This window comes from Otolemur garnettii, unplaced genomic scaffold (assembly GCF_000181295.1).
Source record: "Otolemur garnettii isolate 467f Iridium unplaced genomic scaffold, OtoGar3 scaffold00075, whole genome shotgun sequence".
NCBI lineage: Eukaryota > Metazoa > Chordata > Mammalia > Primates > Galagidae > Otolemur > Otolemur garnettii.
The window spans coordinates 9,389,559-9,411,065 of record NW_003852470.1 but is presented as its reverse complement, the minus strand read 5'-3'; the positions used below and the strand labels follow the sequence as shown (position 1 = coordinate 9,411,065).

At 37.4% G+C, this 21,507-nt stretch overlaps 1 protein-coding gene across 1 annotated transcript in view; it reads right to left on the bottom strand.

The window, feature by feature from the left end:
* Nucleotides 1-2,433: 2,433 nt before the first annotated feature.
* Nucleotides 2,434-21,507, bottom strand: part of IKZF5 (IKAROS family zinc finger 5) — a 20,890-nt gene continuing 1,816 nt past the window's right edge. The window contains exons 2-5 of the mRNA XM_012807801.2: nt 20,736-20,884; nt 8,412-8,577; nt 5,300-5,482; nt 2,434-3,845 (exon numbers count right to left, since the gene is read on the bottom strand). Coding sequence (XP_012663255.1) covers nt 2,902-3,845; nt 5,300-5,482; nt 8,412-8,544 — 1,260 coding nt within the window. The 5' untranslated portion in view covers nt 8,545-8,577; nt 20,736-20,884 and the 3' untranslated portion in view covers nt 2,434-2,901. The remainder of the gene's footprint in view (nt 3,846-5,299; nt 5,483-8,411; nt 8,578-20,735; nt 20,885-21,507) is intronic.

Below are 21,507 nucleotides of genomic sequence, written 5' to 3'. Positions count from 1 at the left end.
TGGAATCTCTAAACAATATGGTGTATTTTATAACCATAATGCAAGTTTTATGTTTTGCATACAAAATATGTTCTTTTACATCAAAGTACATATTAACAAAAACAAGTTCTAGAAAGCATATACCCTCTAAGACTAATGAAAAAGTCTTTAGCAGGGAATCTTTTAGTAAGACATTCATTTAATATTTTTGTAGAACTTAAGTTTTATTTCTGAGTTTTCTTAGTATTCCCTTTGTCAAACAATTTAGCAGAAGAATGGCAAACACTTATTTCTCAAATGAAATAGCACTGGCAACACCCAATGTAACTTCTTCAAAGTAAAAGTCTAGCCTTTACTTGAATTTCAAGTTGTAGCTACATACGACATTAGTAAAATCTGAAATAAAATTATTCCCTGTTAATCTTTTCACAGTTTCTTAAAAAAATATTAGTGGAGATAAATTATCTACCAACTTTAAAAATCTAAATTTATGTTCACTGAACAAAAATAAATTTAGTTTCAGAACATTGCCTGTTAATGGCAAAGTACTATAAATAGTGCATGTTAAACTTTTCCTAACAACTTATTTCTATAAAATATTTGATTAAAAATAAAATGAGAAACATATTCAATACACAAGGGAAGATATGAACATCTTTCCATGTACAGAATTTAACTCACAGGAAATTTAAATAAAATCCTAAATCTTTTAAAAAATACAATACCAAAAAACTTTCTAAGGTAGATTTGCCTTGAAAATTTTAAGTGCATTTAGAATAAATGTAGCTTTTAAGCATCAACACCTTTGGAATACCAACTGTGCTCTTTTGAGTCATAGGAAAATTAGGATTTTACATTCTAGTTTGTAATTATGGAAAAAAATCTTTTCCATGTTTAAATCAAAGTGTACCTTCAAAATACCGATCTTTAGTTGTTAGAAAAAAATGTATTTGGCCCAGAATATGGAGTAATAAGCTGGTTTTAACAAGAGAATTCACTCCTTTAATGAAATTTTTCATTTTCTATTTTGGGGTATTGCTTTTACCTGGAAAACATAAGGAAAAATAACTGCAAAAGCTTCCAAACAACAACCTGTTTCTTACTGGCAATTGATAAATACTACAGCAAAGTTATACATTCAGAAATTGCTGCAGCAAAACTGAACTGAGTGGTGAGTGATTTAAGCAACAGAGTGAAACAGAACTGTAGAATTTTAGATTCACAAGATTTAACAATGAAGAAAGTTCCAGTATGAAGAAACCGTCCTTGATGCTGTTTTTTAAACAATGCAGTTGAGATTAGCTTAGATCAGATACTAAAGAACTCAGTGGTTTTCCAGCATTTGGGGGAGGGCAGAGGATCCATTAACTTGGCACTTGGGGTTTTTATGGACATATACCATCGATATTTCCCTTTTATTTACTAGTCCGTTGGGGCTAATAGATGCTTAACAGGACATTCTCTTTCTGAAGCCAGGTAAGAGCATACTGAAGATGATGTGAACCAAATTAAAAATTTTTGCAAAGTACACAGAAACCAACAGTTAGTAACAATGTATTTTATTGTTTAACCAAGCTGTCTTCAGAGTAAACTAGTTATTACATAATATAAAAACACTAGCCTCCTATTCAAAATGAATTACTCTAGATTTAGCAAGTCTTTTATAAACAAATATGTTTAAATGCATTTTATATCCATTGTCACACCTTTTTATCCTTTCTTACTAAGGCAATAATTCAGTTTCCATATAGTTTTATCACTATACATGAAGACTACTGAAATTGCAAAGAAGAATGTTTGAATTCACAGGAAAAATTTTAAATGGCCAATTCTGAAAGGAGACCAGAATCCACTGTAAATAAATGTTCTCATTTTTGTAAATATTTCTTCACCATTGTTTCTATACCCACCATTTCTTGGCAATTATGAGCAGTAAATAAATAGAAGACAGAAAAAAGAAATCCTCAGAAAAAAATTTTTGGAAGGACTGCATTTTAATAATAAGATGAATTATTTCCACTATACCTCTTTGGTCTTCAAAGGAATAGGAAGAATAAAATATTCTCACTATTGTTATCAATGTCGTCTGACACTAATAACTTAAGAATGAAAGATTTAAAATGTTTAAGCTGAAAGGAAAAAAAGGCATCTAACACTCTAGTGTATTTACCTGTGGTTTTTGAAAGTAATCCGGAAATAAAGACTATCAATGGAAAGTGGACATGTGTTTAAACTAGAAATTAAATAAATGGGTATTTTAAACATTAAACACACTTTTCAATTTAAAGTCTTAAGTTTTATTTTAGAACTTTCACTTCATATTTTTGTAAGAATTAACTATTTTACATTTCCCCTTGTGGAAAAAAAAATTATTAACTGAAATAGCTATTGTCAGTTGAAACGAAATTACTAATTCAACGTCAGATATGTAAACTAAACAGTATTTCAGGTAAGACGAATTTTTAAGGCAATTCTCTACTAAACACTGAAATAAGTTGTAAGAGAAAATAATTCATTCTACCATTTTGAAATATGGCAGAAATTACATCTAGCTCGATGTATATACTGAAATATTAAGAGTATAGATAAGCCTTAAAGTTTTATCGACCATAAATGTGAGAAATTTAAATGAACACCTGGAAGATTATGATTGCACTCTAATGCTCAAATGTCTAAATGAAAGGAAAGGGATACACATGTCTAAAATTTTAATACATAAATGACCAGATTTTTATGAAAAAAATGGGAAAATTGTTTCCACTGTCAAATTTTTATGTTCTATAAATATGATCTACTACATCAGGGGATGCAGGATTTTGGTTTTCAGGTGTACAAACCTTAAATTAGAGATGGGGAAAAAAAAATCAAACCACAAAATACAAAAAGGCAAAATCAGGTAAAACATCATGTGATTGTTTTCAATCAATGTTGGTTATGTTGCCCTCTTGCAAAATGACAGGCAAAATCATACTTGTTTTTACATTTGCATCCACATATATTACACTGAAAAGGATTTTCATACCCATGACACCCCATATGAATAGTGTACAGGATATTGTCTGCAAAGTACATATCACAGTGTTGGCAGTGGTGCAGAAGCTGAGGGTCCTGGACCGGCAGGGCGGGGGCTGGAGTGCTTGGCTGGCTATTTCCTATACTAGGAGTGCTCGTGTGGGCACTTGGCTCGCTGCTCGGACCTGCCACTGGACTATAGTTCCTTTGACTATGTGATGGCCGAGGTTCGGGGCTTGTGGGAGATGAGGTCTGGGGAATACTTGCTGACACAGCTGAAACTACTGCTTGGGCAGAAGGCTGCTGAATCATGAAAGGCTTTTCATCAGGGCAGGGAACTACATCAGGGGATGCAGGGTTTTGGTTTTCAGGAGGCAAACTGGACAACTGTCCTGCTAGAGTCGAGAGCTGATTCAAAGGGTTGTCAACCATGAGTTCTTGGGGGTCCCTTGGAAGGCCACCAGTTGGTGTGGTTTTCGCCATACTTTCATAGGAGTCAGTCTGGATATTTGGGATCTCATGGGTAAAATCATTAAGGTAGTCTGGTTTCTGAACCACCATGGAAGGTGGACTTAGATTGATTAGTGCTCTTCTGCTATAGCCCAGATTGCTTGTTTTCTTCTGTAAAACCCCCCACATTTTCTTGCTGCTTAAGGAAGACCTAGTGCCTTTAATTGGTACCATTTTATGCTTGCGCCTTCGATGATGGGACAGGTTACTTCGATCACTGCAGCGGAAGGAACATAATTCACATTTGTATGGTTTTTCTCCAGTATGAGAACGCATATGTGCTTCCAGATGACGTTCGTAAGCAGATGCAAATGGACATAGGTGACATCTATGAGGTTTCTCACCTGTTTCAAAAGAAAAATGGGGAGAAACTATAAAAGCAGTTCATGTATGGAAAGTTTCATGTTGGTCTAGTCTTTGGATTTTAAGAAACTGAACAACAGCCAGGCGTTGTGGTGGGCACTTGTACTCCCAGCTACTTGGGAGGCTGAGGCAAGAGAATCGCCTAAGCCCAAGAACTAGAGATTGCTGTGAGCTGTGATGCCACAGCACTCTACGGAGGGTGACAAAATGACACTCAGTCTCTAAAAAAAAAAACCCACAAACTGGAGTAAAGCTTAACTCATCAGCAACAATTTGAGATACGCATTTATATTCTACTAAGCAATATAGTATAAAAAATTGTTAACTATCAGGCGGCGCCTGTCGCTCAAAAAGGTAGGGTGCCAGCCCCATACGCTGGAGGTGGTGGGTTCAAACCCAGCCCTGGCCAAAAAAAAAAAAAATTGTTAAGCATTCATCTGGCATGGGGAAAGAAGAAATAGCACAACTGATGACAATATCCTAGTAATAGTTACTACATAATGATTTTATGAAAAATATCTCTCATAAAAGTGTTATATGTTCATGTACATATCTATACACAGACATTTATATACACACATATATATACTCTTTTCTCAAGGGGAAAAAATATATACAAAAAAGCTTTGTAAAAGTCCTTATACGAGACAGAAAGCTCAAATTCGAAATGAGCTTCCTAGTCCAAGTATAAATTATACAAAGTTTTCCTTCAAAATCACCAAAGCTGCTCCATCTTCCTACTCTCCAGATGCCAGAAGGAACAATTCTAGTTAATGATGTTAACTGACAACTGCCCAAATACATAAAATATTTGAAATCTGAGATGTGGAGTCATTCATCTAACAAGTATGTGCCAAATGCCCTAGTAGGCACTCGGGGTACAAAGATGGTCTCATCATAATCCCTGTCCTCAAATCGCTTTTGGGTCACCACAGTGATACAATGAAAGAGCACAGGAAGCCATGGAAGACACAGGAAGGACACCTGACCTGGTCTGGGGCAGAGGCAGGGTGTAATTAATAAGGCATCTCAGAAGAAGGGATAGCTATGGGGAGACCTAGGATTAGCCATAGAATCTGCAAATCGTATAGAAAACTTTGCCCCATTTTTGCAACTGGAATGTACTAGTTAGGATGAAGACATTTTAGCATCTATAACTGCTTTCAGCATTAACCTCCCCAACCAAAAGAACAGACAGATGGACAGATTATTTGACTAAGAAGAAGACGCTCCACAAGGGGTTTCAATTCTCACCTGTTTGCATGTTGTTACGATGTTGCTTGGTAAAAATGGAATAATTTCTCCATTTATTCAAACTTTACATCAACCTTCACTGTTGAACTATAAGAACTATTTATATAACAGATCCATTTGGCCCCCTTGGCCCCTAACTCTTGCCCCCAAAGAAATGCCTTCTCCAGCCTTCTTCCATTACCTGTGTGGATTCTAATATGTTCAATAAGCCGGGCTGTTCCTTTGCTGGCATAGTTGCAGTACCGACACTTGAGTTTCCCATCAAATGTCCTTTCAAACCCGTCTACTAACATTCCTGAGTTTTCATCCAGAGAAACTTCAACAGATGGATGATCCAGTCCATTTTGATCACCATCTGTTCCAGCTATAAACAAAGTACAGCAAAAGAAATTATGCATCTCAGAATCAACTCAATTTAGCACTTTACTCTTAAGTGGTTGAAAATCTTTCATAAATTGACAGTTCACTTCCCACAAAAGTTAAATTCATTTTATAACAGACTTTCTGAACTGAGGCTAATTTTATACAAAAGCAATAGTACGTTCTGTATTATATTCTTAGAAAGTTTTATAAAGGGATCTCCAGTTATGTACACATAAATTCTATCAGTCTTCAAAGAGACAAGGAAGGAAAACAATTCACTGAAGACTGATGGCACAGTTACACACAGGTGTCTAACACCCTCACTGTTCCTACAGATACAACTCGTGGTCATAATCATCACCAAAACCCTAACTCTGTTTACTTTAATCTAAAGCAATTAATAAGTTTTCCACCATCCCACTCAGTTTAGACATATGTTCTAGAGTCTGGACTGCACTTAAGATCTTAGAATTCTTATTAGGCCACATAAAGAAAAGTATCATCTCTGATATTTCTGAATGTTAGGACTGTAAGAATTTCAGAACTAAAAGATGCTTGTTTGGCAGTTTTTAATCTAACTACTACTTTGTGCAAAAAACCTAAAGGGACAGGTGTTACTCATAATCAGGAAAAGCAGCAAATGGCAGGGATTACAACCCTGGTCTCTTAAATCTAGTCTGGGAATCCGTGCACTAGCATTAGGAGGGAAATTTTTATTCCTCCAACTTCATGGGGAAAGTTCTTATACTCTACCCTGGGGAGTAGCAGTGCTGACATGTGTAACTCAAGGCCTCTGCTCCTCTCTTTCCTCCCCCTCCTCCACCAGGAGAAGACAAGTGATTTTGCTGTGGGACAAGGCTGATACCTAAAGGGCCATAGCACTGGAAGGATGAGGCTCAGTTTCTCCATTTTCTATCACTGATTTCCTAAGCCAGTGACTCTCAAATTTTATTTTATTTATTTAAAACAGAGTTTCACTTTGTCACCCGCAATAGAGTGCTGTGGTGTCACAGCTCACAGCAACCTCAAACTCTTGCACTTAAGCAATTCTCTTGCCTCAGCCTCCTAAGTAGTTAGAACTATAGGTACCTGCCACAATGCCCAGCTATTTTTAGAGATGAGGTCTTGTTCCGCCTCAGGTTGATATCAAATTCGTGAGCTCAGGCAATCCTTGGCCTTCCAGAGTGCTAAGATTACAGGATAAGCCACCATTCCCGGCCCTGACTCTCAGATTTTTGTATCTATATGAATTACTTGGGGATCTTACTAAAACACAGGTTATAACTGACTAGGTCTCAGGTGGGGTCTGGTATTTTGCATTTCAAAGAAGCTCCCAAGGGATGCCTGGTCCCTGCTGCCAGTCCCTAGCTAGACTGGGTCAGGGGTCAGCAAACTTTCTGTTTAGGTTTTGTGGGTCACTATCACAACTACTAGACTCCACTGTTTTAGCACAAAAGTACCTATAGAAAATATATAGGCTGCATGTGATGGCTCACATCTGTAATCCTAGTACACTGGGAGGGTTAAGTGGAAGGATCACTTGAGGTCAGGAGTTCAAGACCAGCCTGAGCAAAAGGGAAACTCCATCTTTACAAAAAACAGAAAAAATTGGTTGGGCATGGTGACAGGCACCTGTAATCCCAGCTACTCCAGAAGATGAGACAGGACGATTGTCTGAACCTAGGAGTGTGAGGCTGCAAGGTAGCAGTGAGCTGTGATCATATCGCTGCACTCTAACCTGGGCAACAAAGCAAGACTACACCTAAAACTAGAAAGCAAAGGAACCAATGAGCATGTCGGCACGTCTATACACTGAAGTCTGAACTGCACAGAACTTTCATGTGTCATGATGTAATTCTCTTTTTGAAACCATTTTTAAATGTAAAATTTTTTTTTTTTTTTTTTTTTTTTTGCAGTTTTTGGCTGGGGTTGGGTTTGAACCCACCACCTCTGGCATATGGGGCCAGCGCCTTACTCCTTTGAACCACAGGTACTGCCCAAATGTAAAAATTGTGAGCTTACAGGCCACATAAACACTGCAGTAGTTTAGATGGGACCCACAGGCTAGTTTGCTGACCCTTCAGCTAGGCTAGGAATAAATTCTAGTTTTTGTGTTGTAAGCAAACTAGACAAAATATACCTCTAGCAGGCTCAAGTAGGTCACTGCTTTCTCTATTCTAGTTGTCTTCTTGTTTTGTTTTCCTTTTTTTTTTTTTCTTTGAGACAAGAGTCTCTGTCTGACACCTGGCAAGAGTGCCATGGTATCATAGCTCACAGCAACCTCCAACTCCTGGGCTCAAGTGATCCTATTGTCTCAGCCTCCTGAGTAGCTGAGACTACAAGCACTCACCACAAGGTCTGGCTAGTTTTTAGAGATGGGGTCTTGCTCTTGCTTAGGCTGGTCTCAAACTCCAAATCTCCAGCAATCCACCCGTCGTGACCTACTAGGTGCTATGATTACAGTTGTGAGCCACGGCACCCAGCCCTAGTTTGTTTTCTTCGATGGGCAAATATGGTTAGCCCTGTCTTCATTTTAACAGGGAAGAAACCACAACCCCTACTTTGGTCTCATGCCTAATCCAGATTTCCTGGTGGCCAAACTGTCTCTATGGAGAAGCTAATGTTTTGATCCCCTTTAAGTGTCACATGCCTATTGTTAGCTCATAGAACCTATAGGACCCAGGAAGGCTATTTACAGTCTATAACCTTCCAATAAGACCACGGTGCTTGTCTACACCACATTAAGCACTATCCCTTAGCAGAAGTCTGATTATCTTTAAAGAAGGAAAATAATGCCCCATTATCTTTCTAGGAAAAAAACCAGAATGATTCACTCTAGTCAGCAGTGTTTTCATAATATGGGTAACTACACATAAGCATTAATATATTTATAAAAACTGGATAATTTAATAGTATTAAAATGAGTCTACCTCCCTGAAGAGCCTCTGCTTCTTTGTCCCCACTAACTGATCCAGAAATCATGTTCACATGATGGGTCTGCTGAGTCAGGTATTCCTGAAAATCTTTCACGAAGTCCAAAGGCTCTGGTTTCTTTTCACCCATCTTTGCTTTTTTAAAGTTTACAGTTCGTTATACCTAGAGGAAAAAAAAACTGGAACAATTTTAAACTATTTGGGGAGATCCAAAACATAGTAAATATTACAAGAGACAAAAACATTTTGTGTAAGACACTGTAAAAGAACAGAAAACACAGTGTCTGCCTGTAAATACTATATAATCTTTCTGGTGAACTAGAGAAGACATACATAAAATGGGGGGGGGGATCAGTATATTTAATTTAAACTGAGATTCAAACTTAATCATTAGAGGATAGAAACTACAAAGACAGAAAAAAAGAGAAAAGAAGTTCAAATAAAAGAAATGGGCACATGAGCAGAGAGAGTCAAGAAAGAACCAGCTGCTCAATCAGGGCTACCTGAGAAGAGTTTTCTAGATGATGGACAAGTTGCATATCTATGCTGTCCAATACAGCTGCGACAAGCCACAGGTAGCCACTGAGCACTCGAAATATGCCTAATACAAATAACCTGAGTATTTTAGAAACAGGCATCTGTAGTCATCAGAGGATCTTAATTAGAGCATAGTGTTCACATGCAGGAGTCGTCTCAAAATATGTGGTCTAGAACAGTGGGTGGGAAAATTTAGTGAAGGGCTAGATAATATTTTAGGCCTTGTAGGCCATCCCATTCCTGCTGCAATTACTTAGCTCTGTCACTATAACTACAGGCAGCCATAGACAATATGTAAACAAATGGGTGGGGCTGTATTTCAGTAAACCTTTACAAGAACAGACTAAAGCTCCTCTGGTAGATGTGCATGGCCCATGCACGGCCCTGTCACAGCTGCCCGCTCTGTGAACGCTGTCCCTTCCCTTGGTTCCTAGGATCCCTTACTGCCCATTACCTACCGTCAGGGGCCATGGGTGGGCCCAGAGGGGAGGGTGTAGTGGCCTTGGAGGCCCACTGGCCTCTGTGTACCCTAGCCATACTACTTATGTAATGCACATCCTTATTTCTCCTTTAAAAACGTGGGCAAAAAAAGTATACATTATACACAGCAAAATACAGTATAAGGAAGTGCAACAAAATATAAGAGAAAATTGAAACCCAATACAAAGAAACCATAAAAACAACAAATGATGAAAAATTGACTGAAGAAAACAGAATATTTTTAAAAAATCAAACAGAACTTTCTGGAAATAAAAAATTCATTCAAGGAAATAAAAAAAAAAACAGTGATACAAGCTGTATCAAGCAGAAGAATCTCAGAGCTTGAAGACAACACCTTTGAATTAACCATGCCAGTCAAAGACAAAGGACAGAAAAATAAGAGGAACAAAGCCTCCAGGAAATACAGCATAACGTAAGAATCACAGGCATTCTTGATAAGGGTGAAAAAAATATACAATAAGTGTTGGAAAACCTATGTGAGGGAATAAGGAAGGAAAAATTCCCTGGTCTAGCAAGAAATTTAGATATCCAGGTACACGTACAAGAAGCTCAGAAGACTCCTGGGAGATTCATCACAATGAGACAATCACCATTAACACACAGTCATCAAACTGGCCAGAGTTAACACAAAGGAGGAACTCCTATGAGCTGTAAGACAAAAATATTAGCTAACTTATAAAGGAAAACCCATCAGACTAACTGCAGACTTCTCAACTGAGACTTTCAATCCAGAAGAGATCATTTGAGAAGACTAAGAATCTTCTCAAACAGAATAATGGTCAACCTAGAATCTTGTATCCTGTAAGACTAAGTTTCTTATGTGAGGGAGAAATAAAGATTTTCTCAGACAAGCAAACACTAATGGAATTTGCCAAGATCAGACCTGCCCTGCAGGAAGTACTCAGATCTGCACTATACACAGATGAACATAGTGTAAAATCACCCAAAAGCTAAAGCTCAGAGCACAGATACATGTACCATAATGTCTCAAGAAGTAAAAGCAGTAAGGTTCTACTCAACAGGATAAACAGAAATCCATCCACTTACCAATTCTTTCAGTAAATGTGAATGGCTTCAATTCCCCATTCAAGAGACACAGTCAGGCTGAGTAGATAAAAAGAATACAAATTAAGTATCTGAAGATTTCAAGGAACATACCTAACCCACAAGGACTAATTCAGACTCAATGTGAAGGGACTATTGTGAAAACAATATCCCATGCAAATGCAAACCAAAAGAAAGTTGGTGTGTTGGCTAGGCACCTATAACTCAGCAGCTAGGGATGCAGCCACATACACGGGAGCTGGTGGATTCAAAACCAGCTGGGGCCTGCCAAACAACAATGACAACTACAATCAAAAAATAGCAGGGCATTGTGGTGGGTGCCTGTAGTCCCAGCTACTTGAGAGGCTGAGGCAAGAAAATGGCTTAAGCCCAAGAGTTGGAGGTTGCTGTGAGCTGTGATGCCACAGCACTCCACCAAGGGCGACACAATGAGACTGTCTAAAAAAAAAAAAGAAAGAAAGCTGGTGTAGCCATTCTCTTATCAGATAACACAGACTTCAAATCAACAGTAGTTAATAAAGACAAAGATGGTCATCGTATACATAATGGTAAAGGGAGCAATTCAGTAAGACATAACAATCCTAAATATTTATGGGTCTAACACTGATGTGCCGAGATTCACAAGGAAAACCCTACTAGATATAAACAAAATGATAAACAGTAGCACTGTACTAGCCTGGATGTCAACACCCCACTGAGGGGCCCTCCAAGCAGAAAATAAACACTGGGCTTAAGTGGAGCTCTGGACCAAATGGGCCTAACAGACATTTACAGAACATTCAGCCCCAAAATACTGAATATATGTAGTTCTTCTCATCAGCACATGGAACATTTTCTGTATTTTCTCAGACCAGAGTAGAATAAAATTAGAAAGCAATTTCAAGAGAAATAACTCTACACAAAGTCTTGGCAATTAAACAACATGCTGCTCAATGATTACTGGGTTAAGGAGGAAATTAAGATGGAAATCAAATGATTCCTTCAAGTAAAAGACAAAGGGGACACACAAGTTATCAAAATCTGTGGGATTAGGCAAGAGAATGACTTAAGCCCAAGAGTTTGAGGTTGCTGTGAACTGTGATGCCAGTACTCTACAAGGGTGACATAGTGAGACTCTGTCTCAAAAAAAAAAAAAGACAGAAAGATCACAAACTACCAATTTAACGAATCATCTCCAGGAATTAGAAAAAAGCAATCCAATCCCAAACCTACCAGAAGAAAGAAAGAACTAAAGTTAGAGCATAACTAAATAAAACTGATAACAAAAAAGTCACACAAAGATTAATGAAACAAAAAGATGGTTCTTTGGAAAGAATAAAAGAAATTAACAGACCTTTCACTAGATTACCCAGAAAGAAAAAAGGACCCTAATAAACTTAATTGGAAATGGATAAGGAGATACTGTAACTGATACCACAGAAATCCAAAATATAATCTCTAAAAAAATCTCCATGTACATAAACTTGAAAACATTAAGGACATGGACAAATTTTTGGAAACACACACCTCCTAAGCTCTTTCAGGAGCTCCTGACCAGACCAATGGCAAGTAATGACAGTGAAACAGCAATAAAAAATCTTCCGATAAAAAGAAATCCCAGACCAGATGATTTCAAAGCCAAATTTTACCTAATCTACAAAGAAGAGTTGGTACCCATACTACATTCATGATTTCACAACATTACAAAGGAATCCTCCCCATCTCATTCCGCAAAGGTATGGTATCACACTGATACTAAAGCCAGGGAAGGACACAACAAAAGAAGAAAACTACATACTAATATCTCTTATGAATACAGATGTAAAAATTTCCAATAAAATTCTAACAACCCAAATTCAGCAGCACATCAAAAAAATAATCCACCATGAGCAATTGGACTCCATCCCAGGGATGGCTGAACATAAGCAAATCCATAAATGTGATTTACCATGTAAGCGGAAGCAAAAACAAAGACCATATGATCATCTCAATAGCCACAGAAAAAGCATTCAGCAAAATGCATCATCCTTTTATAACAAGAACTCTTAATAAAACAGAGATGGAAGATACCTCAAAATTATTCAAGCCATATTCAACAAACCTACAGCCAACATCATACTGAAGAGGGAAAAATTGAAAGCTTTCCCACTTAGAACTAGAAAACGAGGTTTCCTACTGTCACCTACTGTCCTTCAATGTAGTGCTGGAAGTCCTAGCCAGAGCAATCAGATGAGAGAAGGAAATCAAGGGTATCAAAATGGGGAAAGAAAAGATCAAACTATTGCTCTCTGCTGATGATATGATCTTCTATCTAGAAAACTCCCAAGATTCTCCGGGAATTGATAAATAAATTCAGCAAAGTGTCATGTTACAAAATCAATGTACACAAATCAGTAGCATTTCTATACACCAACAAAAGTCAAGCTGAGAATCAAATCAAAGATTCAATACCTTCCACAATAGCAACAAAGAAAATAAAATACCTAGGAATATATTTTAAAAGGAGGTGAAAGACCTCTACAAGGAGAACTAGGAATCACTGAGGAAGGACATCACAGAGGATGCAAACAAGGAAAAAACATATCATACTCATAGATCAGCAGAATCAACATTGTTAACTCTTTCTGACCCCTATGTCGGACCTCTTGCAACATAATGATTTTCCTGTTCCACTTTAATGTCTGAAGACATCCAACATGATTTTTGTTGCATTTTTTAGCCCACTCTGCTGTCGGAGCCTGTCTGATGTGTTTTCCTCTAGCCAACAGACAGCACAAGTTATATTGTGTTTCTCAGCAAGCCAATGTTTTGATGTGAACAGGTGATTGTGTGTTATATTCATGCAGTTGTGTTTGTAGGAAAATGGCCTGCCCAAAATAAATTAAGAACTGGGGAGTATGTGAGTAGCAGAAAAATGAGATTGGAAAGTGATAAAATACTTATACTACCCAAAGTGATTTACAGATTCAATGCCAACATCAGTTTTTATAGATCTAGAAAAAATAATTCTGTACTTCAAATGGAACCAGAAAAGAGCACAAATAGCCAAATCAACCTCAAACAAAAAGGACTGAGAGACATCACTTTCCCAGACTTAAAGCTGTACATAGTACTGCAAGGCTATCGTAACCAAAACAGCATGGTGCTGGCACAAAAATGTGGAGACATAAATCCATGAATAAGAACAGAGAACCCAGATATAAAACCATCCTCATGTTGCCATCTGATCTTTGACAAAGCAGATAATAACATACACTGTGAAAGAGAATCCCTGTTCAATAAGTGGTATTGAGAAAACTGGATAGACAAATGTAGAAGATTGAAACAGGATCCTTACCTCTCACCACTCACAAAAATTAATTCAAAATGGACAACAGAGTACAACTGAAGGCATAAAGCTATAAGAATTCGAGAAGAAAATACTGGAAACACTCTTCTATTTATTGGCCTAGGTAAAGAATTTATGAAGAAGACCACAGCAGTAACAAAAATTGATTAAATTGGCATTAGAGGATTCTGGGAAGATGGCCAACTGGTAGCAACCCTTGGCAGAGGCTCCTGACCACAGGAAGAAAAACTGGACAGAATCAGACTCTATGAAGCCGAAGGTGAGGAGCTCAGCCAAGAAAGAAGTTCGGCAAGCTGTAACTCCAAAGAAGAGCATTCAAGAAAACAAATTACAGGTACAAAACCTATCAACTAGAGCAATAGTTCTCAACCTGTGGGTTGTGACCCACAGGAAATGTATCAAAGGATCACAGCATTAAGAAGGTGGAGAACCACTGAACTAGAGGATGGGAGACTCTTCTCCAAGCAGGAAACCCATAGCAGGCTCTCAAACCTTTCAAGAGGAACTAGTACCTATATTACACAACCTTTTCCAAGGCATAGAAAAAGAAGGAATACTTCCCAACACTTTCTATGAAGCAAATATCACCCTGATCCCCAAACCAGGAAAGGATCCAACAAAGAAAGAAAATTATAGACCAATATCATTAATGAATATCGATGCAAAAATATTCAATAAGATCTTAGCAAACAGAATTCAACAACACATCAAAAAATATATACACCATGATCAAGTTGGTTTTATTCCAGGGTTACAGGGTTGGTTCAACATACACAAATCTATAAATATAATGCATCACATCAATAAAATAAAAAAGACCATATGATTCTCTCAATTGATGCAGAAAAAGCTTTTGATAATATCCAGCATCCTTTTATGATCAGAACACTTAAGAAAATAGGCATAGAAGGGAGATTTCTTAAACTGATAGAGGCCATCTACAGCAAACCCACAGCCAATATCATATTGAATGGTGTAAAATTAAAAACATTTCCGCTCCGATCAGGAATGAGGCAAGGATGTCCACTGTCTCCACTGCTATTCAACATAGTAACGGAAGTCTTAGCCATCACAATCAGGCAAGAAAAAGCGATCAAGTGTATCCAAAGAGGGTCAGAGGAGATCAAACTCTCACTCTTCACTGATAATATGATCCTATACCTGGAAAATCCCAGGGACTCAACTTCAAAGCTCTTAGAAGTGATCAAGGAATACAGCAGCATCTCAGGATACAAAATCAATACTTACAGATCAGTAACTTTTATATATGCCAGCAATAGTCAAGCTGAAAATATAGTCAAGGACTCTATTCCTTTTACAGTCGTGCCAAAGAAGATGAAATATCTGGGAATTTATCTAACAAAGGACGTGAAAGATCTCTATAAAGATAACTATGAAACTGAAAAAAGAAACAGCCAGAGATGTTAACAAATGGAAAAATATACCATGCTCATGGCTGGGAACAACCAACATTGTTAAAATGTCCATACTACCCAAAGCAATCTACAGATTTAATGCAATCCCTATTAAAGCACCATTGTCATACTTTAAAGAGCTTGAAAAAATAGTGCCTCATTTTATACGGAATCAGAAAAAACCTCGAATAGCAAACACATTACTCAGAAGTAAAAACAAATCAGGAGGTATCACATTACCAGACTTCAGGCTATACTATAAATCTATAGTGATCAAAACAGCATGGTACTGGGCGTCGCCTGTGGCTCAAAGGAGTAGGGCACCGGCCCCATATGCTAGAGGTGGTGGGTTCAAACCCAGCCCCAGCCAAAAAAACTGAAAAAAAAAAAGACCCCACAAAAAAACAGCATAGTACTGGCACAAAAACAGAGAGGTAGATTTATGGAACAGAATAGAGAACCAAGAGATGAACCCAGCTACTTATCATCATTTGATCTTTGACAAACCTATCAAAAACACTCAGCGAGGGAAAGACTCCATATTTAACAAATGGTGCTGGATGAACCAGCTGGCAACCTGCAGAAGACTGAAACTGGACCCCCACCTTTCACCATTAATAAAAACTGATTCTCACTGGATAAAAGATTTAAACTTAAGACATGAAACTATAAAAATACTAGAAGAGAGTACAGGGAAAACACTTGAAGAAATCAGCCTGGGAGAATATTTTATGAGGAGGACCCCCCTGGCAATTGAAGCAACACCAAAAATACATTACTGGGATCTGATCAAACTAAAAAGCTTTTGCATAACCAAAAGCACAGTAAGTAAAGCAAACAGACAACCTTCAGAATGAGCGAAGATTTTTGCAGGTTATGCTTCCAACAAAGGACTGATAACTAGAATCCACAGAGAACTCAAACTAATCAATAAGAAAAAAACAAATAACCCCATTTCTCTCTCTTTTTTTTTTTTTTTTTTTTGCAGTTTTGGCCAGGGCTGGGCTTGAACCTGCCACTCCTGGTATATGGGGCCGGCGCCCTACTCCTTGAGCCATAAGTGCTGCCCCAAATAACCCCATTTCTATGTTAACAAGAGACTTGAACAGAAGCTTCTCTAATGAAGACAGGCGCATGGCCTACAAACACATGAAAAAGTACTTATCATCCTAAATCATCAGAGAAATGCAAATTAGAACCACTTTGAGATATCATCTAACTCTGGTAAGATTAACCCACATCATAAAATCCTAAAACTACAGATGTTGGTGTGGATGCGATAGAAGGGAACACTTCTACACTGCTGGTGAGAAGGTAAGCTAATATGACCTTTTTGGAAAGAAGTTTGGAGAAGACTCAAGGAACTATAAAAGTAGACCTACCATTCAATACTGCAATTCCTCTACTAGGTATATACCCAGATGATAAAAATCATTTTACAACAAAGACATTTGCACCAGAATGTTTACTGCAGCCCAATTCATAATAGCCAAGACATGGAAACAGCCCAAGTGCCCATCAACCCATGAATGGATTAACATATTGTGGTATATGTACACCATGGAATACTATGCAGCTATAAAAAGATGGAGACTTTACATCTTTTATGTTTCCCTGTATGGAGCTGGAACATACTCTTCTTAGTAAAGTATCTCAAGAATGGGGAAAAAAAGTATCCAAAGTATTCAATACTACTATGAAATCAACATATAATCACCTACACATTCATATGAATAGTAAAACATAACTATAGTCCAGAAAGTAGACGAGAAGAGGGGGAGGAGGGAAAGTATTTGGGGGGATCTCACCTAATGTGCATGATGCAATGAATGGTACATTTCAAAACTATTAAGAAAAGAGTATAATTGTGATAAATGTGTTACTTAGTTCAATGTAAGCACTTCACATTGTATATCAAATCAGTATACTGAACCCCATAAATGCATCAATGTACACAGTTATGATTTAATTTTAAAAAATTGATTAAATGTACAAGTTTGAACACAGCCAAGGAAGGAATCAATAAAATGAACAAACAACCTACAGGAAGGGATAAAGTATCTGCATGTTATATATCCAATAACGGGCCAGAATCTACAAAGAACTCAAATTACCAAGGAAAAAAAATCACTTAGTCCCATAAAAACCTAAGCAAAAGATATAAAAACAGAAGCTTTTCTTCCCCCCCACCATTTCTATTAATCAAATTGGTTGGAGAATATACTGAGTATCTTTTTGTCCGTTAGTTACAGTGAAACAAAGGTGGTAATTCATCTATCCCAATTTGCAATCTCCCAAATCAGTTTGTAATTTCACAAACTTATCTCCTTATTTTGCTTTTAGGCCACCTCTTTAAATCATTTACTTTAGGCTGGCTCAACTTTCTAGTCTTATAAGTTACTGTTGTTGTTGTTTTCCCCAAAAGACAGAGTCTTGCTCTGCCGCCAGGCTGGAGTGTAATGGCACAGTCAGAGCTCACGTCAATCTTGAACTCCTGGGCCAGAGCAATCCTCTTGCTTTAGCCAAGATGAGTCACTAGGACTACAGGTATGCGCCACCACAGGCAGCTAAATTTTTTATGGAGATGGGGGTCTCACCATGTTGCTCAGGCTGGTCTTAAAGTCTTGGCCTCAAGCAATGTTCCCACCATAGCCTCCCAAAGTGCTAGGATTATAGTCAAGAATCACCATGCTCCGCCACTACTGCTGGCTTTTGAACAAGTTTGTTGGAGTTATTTTTCCCCCATCTTACTGTGTTTACTTGAACTGGTTCTCTGTTTCCTATTTGTTACATTACTATGTTTTGTAGCTATCATTTATTCTGCTGATTATTTGTCCTTTAAATTTTGTCCTTCAGTTGGAAAATGTAAGCTAGCCAGCTCCAGTGAAAAAGATCATCAAGAATAAGAAAAGATTTGGGAAATTATTTTTTAAATAATGAAATGTGAAAACTGGTTAACATTTCCAGTAGAAAATGTCTGAACATACTTTCATAGGCTTCAATAAGCAAGATAAATGTTACCAAATCTTGATTAAGAAGCATAACACTGCTACAGTACATGTGACAATGCAGTAACAACACACAAGACTGCCAGTAAGCAAGCAGAAGAAAATGATATTTTATACAGGCATCTCAAGATCTCAAGTTTAAGAACACAAATGAGCCTAATTACAGAGGATGGCTGGCATATTTTGACAGTTGTGGCTATTATCACATTGTCACATTATAAATTTCACTGTGTTCCCTGCCATAAATTGTATGCTGCTTTTCAATCATCATGCATGACGGACTTAAAAAAAAAAAAGGACACCAATGAAATAAGGGAACATAACATTTTAAACGTGGAGGAAAATTATTCTTAAATTAGAATTTTAAATATATTAATATGGTATAGAACCTTAAAGATCCTATTGTGATTAAAAGAATCATTTCCATCCCTAAGCATATTTGTGCCCACTTGACCTGTGTCACCTATGTCACATATATCCATATGCAAGTAGCATGACAGGCCCTTACAGACTTTTAGTTGGTGAAACAGACCCACAAGAAAGGTACCTAAAGCTAAGTGGAGTCTTGACTCAAAATCCAGCTTTCTCTACTTCTAATAAATATTTCTAAGCACAATAAATGGAAAAATAATAATTCTGAAAATATGAAAGACTTCCTTTTCATAGAAAAAAAATAGAGGATTCTATCCAAGCCATTTTCCTGTATTTAAAAAATAATAATCATCAGTCTCACGGCTGATAGTTTAATCTAAGAACTCTACAAATTAACTGCTATCTGGAGATGTCTCTAAAGCACTGATTAAAAATGTCTGCAACAAATATATACTTTAGGAAATTAGCAACCTATAATTTTCTTCATTGGTATCTTCCCTACTGGCCACAAACTCAACATCTTGGGGCTTATTAGCCCAAAGTTACTTTACACAAAATTTTGATGTATAAAATCCTGTCAACTGAAGAAGAAATTTATTTATTCTCTAATACTATTACAGATTATTCCAACCCAGAACTCTTTCTCCTAGCTGATACTGCCATGCTTTGAATGTTTGTGTCCCCCTAAATTCTTATGTTGAAATTCTGACCCCAAATGGGATATATTTGGAAATGGGGCCTTTGGAGGTAATTAGGCCATGAAGGTGGAATCCTCTGAATGGGCTTACTGCCCTTATAAGAAAAGAACTGCCTGCCACGTGAAAATACAACCAGTAAGTGGGCCCTTACCAGATACCTGATTTGCTGGCAACTTGACCTTAAGACTTCCAAGCCTCTAGAACTATATGAGATAAATGTTTAAACCACAACCTATAATAACTTGTTACAGCAGCCTGAACTAAGACAGATCTCTAAGCATAATAACCAAAGGGAAGAACATTCTCAAACCTTATGATTATCATTATGATATAGCAAAATTCCTGAGTACTTCCTGTGACTACCTGATTAAGATAAATTGAGTTCAGTAAGGAATTCCATGAGGTCTTGGTGTATGTCTATATAAAAACTGGCTAGAGTAGATCTAAAATATTTTTATGCCAATAGCTACCCCTAAAATTATCCATTCTAAACTCGAAAATAATGCTTTTACAAAACAACAAAGACTTTCCAAGGCAGTAGAGGAAAAAGAGGTATCCAAAAATAAAGATTTGATATCCTAAAAGAACATGAAAACCTCTTTACCTCCAAGCAGGTAATTTAAGCTATTCTCCAACCTTCTTTTGCTTCTGATAAAGGATTTATTTTGCATGAAATCTTCTGATCTTTCTTCTTTTGTCTTGTATTATAAATGGGAAGTTGCCAATCAATACAAGAGTATACAAACACACACTCTATATATGTATAAACAGGCATGCACACCAAGAACCTCTTAACCAAGAACTAATAATTTAAAACAGAGAAATTAGGATGAAAATTAGAAGCCAACCATAACTGTGAAACAGAAGTAATGCAAGAAAGAACCGGAGGAGAGGCTCTTTAACCCATCTTCTCCAAAGTCTTTTTTTCTAAAATATGGGAGAATTTTGAGAACACAATTAGGGAACGAGAGGATATATTTCATTTATCTAGTATTATCTGAGAAGATTTTAAGGATGACTAATTAGGGAAGAATACAGCACTTAGCAACTAACTTACATAATTTAATTTGGGGGTCAGGCAGGTCTACACACTTAGAGTAATTAGAGTTCAAATGATATGTTTACTTCTACTGCCTAGTAATTATGGTCACTGAAAGATATACTCTGCTGTAGAACATAAATTAATAGAGAAGGCTCACAAATGAGGTTTGGATTATATAGAATAATATGGGTCTTCAAAAAGAATACAATTCCTGATTTCAGAACTGTCAAAAAACTCTTTGAAAGCAAAAAGGGACATTAGAAGGCTTTAACAAAATCAGAAAATATAACATAAAATTACAATACAAATAAAACCATGTTGGAAGAAATACAAAAGAGAAGTTGTACAATCTAACCTTTTCACCTCAAATCAGTTCCTCCTTTTTCCTGCCACTCCAACATTGATGAAATGTAGAGTAATTGAAATTTACTCTGGAGACACACCAAGGGACTCCAAAAGGCCATGGAGGCAATTTCAACTAAAATTGAAAAGCCATACAGAGGTCTGCAAAGAAAAGCACAACACAAAAACCTTTAAGTCAAACACTTAATTAGCATCTACAGGTGTAATAAACTAATAACTTATGCCAGTCTTTTTTTTTTTTTTTTTGAGACAGAGTCTCACTATGTCGCCCTCAGTAGAGTGCTATGGCATCACAGCTCACAGCAACTCAAACTCTTGGGCTTAGGCGATTCTCTTGCCTCAGCCTCCCAAGTAGCTGAGACTACAGGCACCCAGCCCAACACCCAGCTATTTTTTGGGGGGAGAGGGGGGTAGTTGTCATTGTTGTTTAGCAGGCCAGGGCAGGGTTCGAATCTGCCAGCTCCAGTGTATATGGCTAGCACCCTAACCACTAAGCTATGGGCATGGAGCCTTGTGCCAGTCTTATTAACCATTAACTGAAAAGAAAACCAAGCTGATGTAATCAAAGAACAAAGCAATAGTTTTTCACTTCAGCAAAGTCACCAAAGGTATGACTTTTACTTCACCAGTGGACTTTTTTCCTTTTTTTCTGAGACAGAGTCTCAAGCTATCGCCCTGGGACTATGGTGTCAGAGCTCACAGCAACCTCAAACTCTTGGGCTTAAGTGATTCTCTTGCCTCAGTCTCCCAAGTGGCTGGGACTA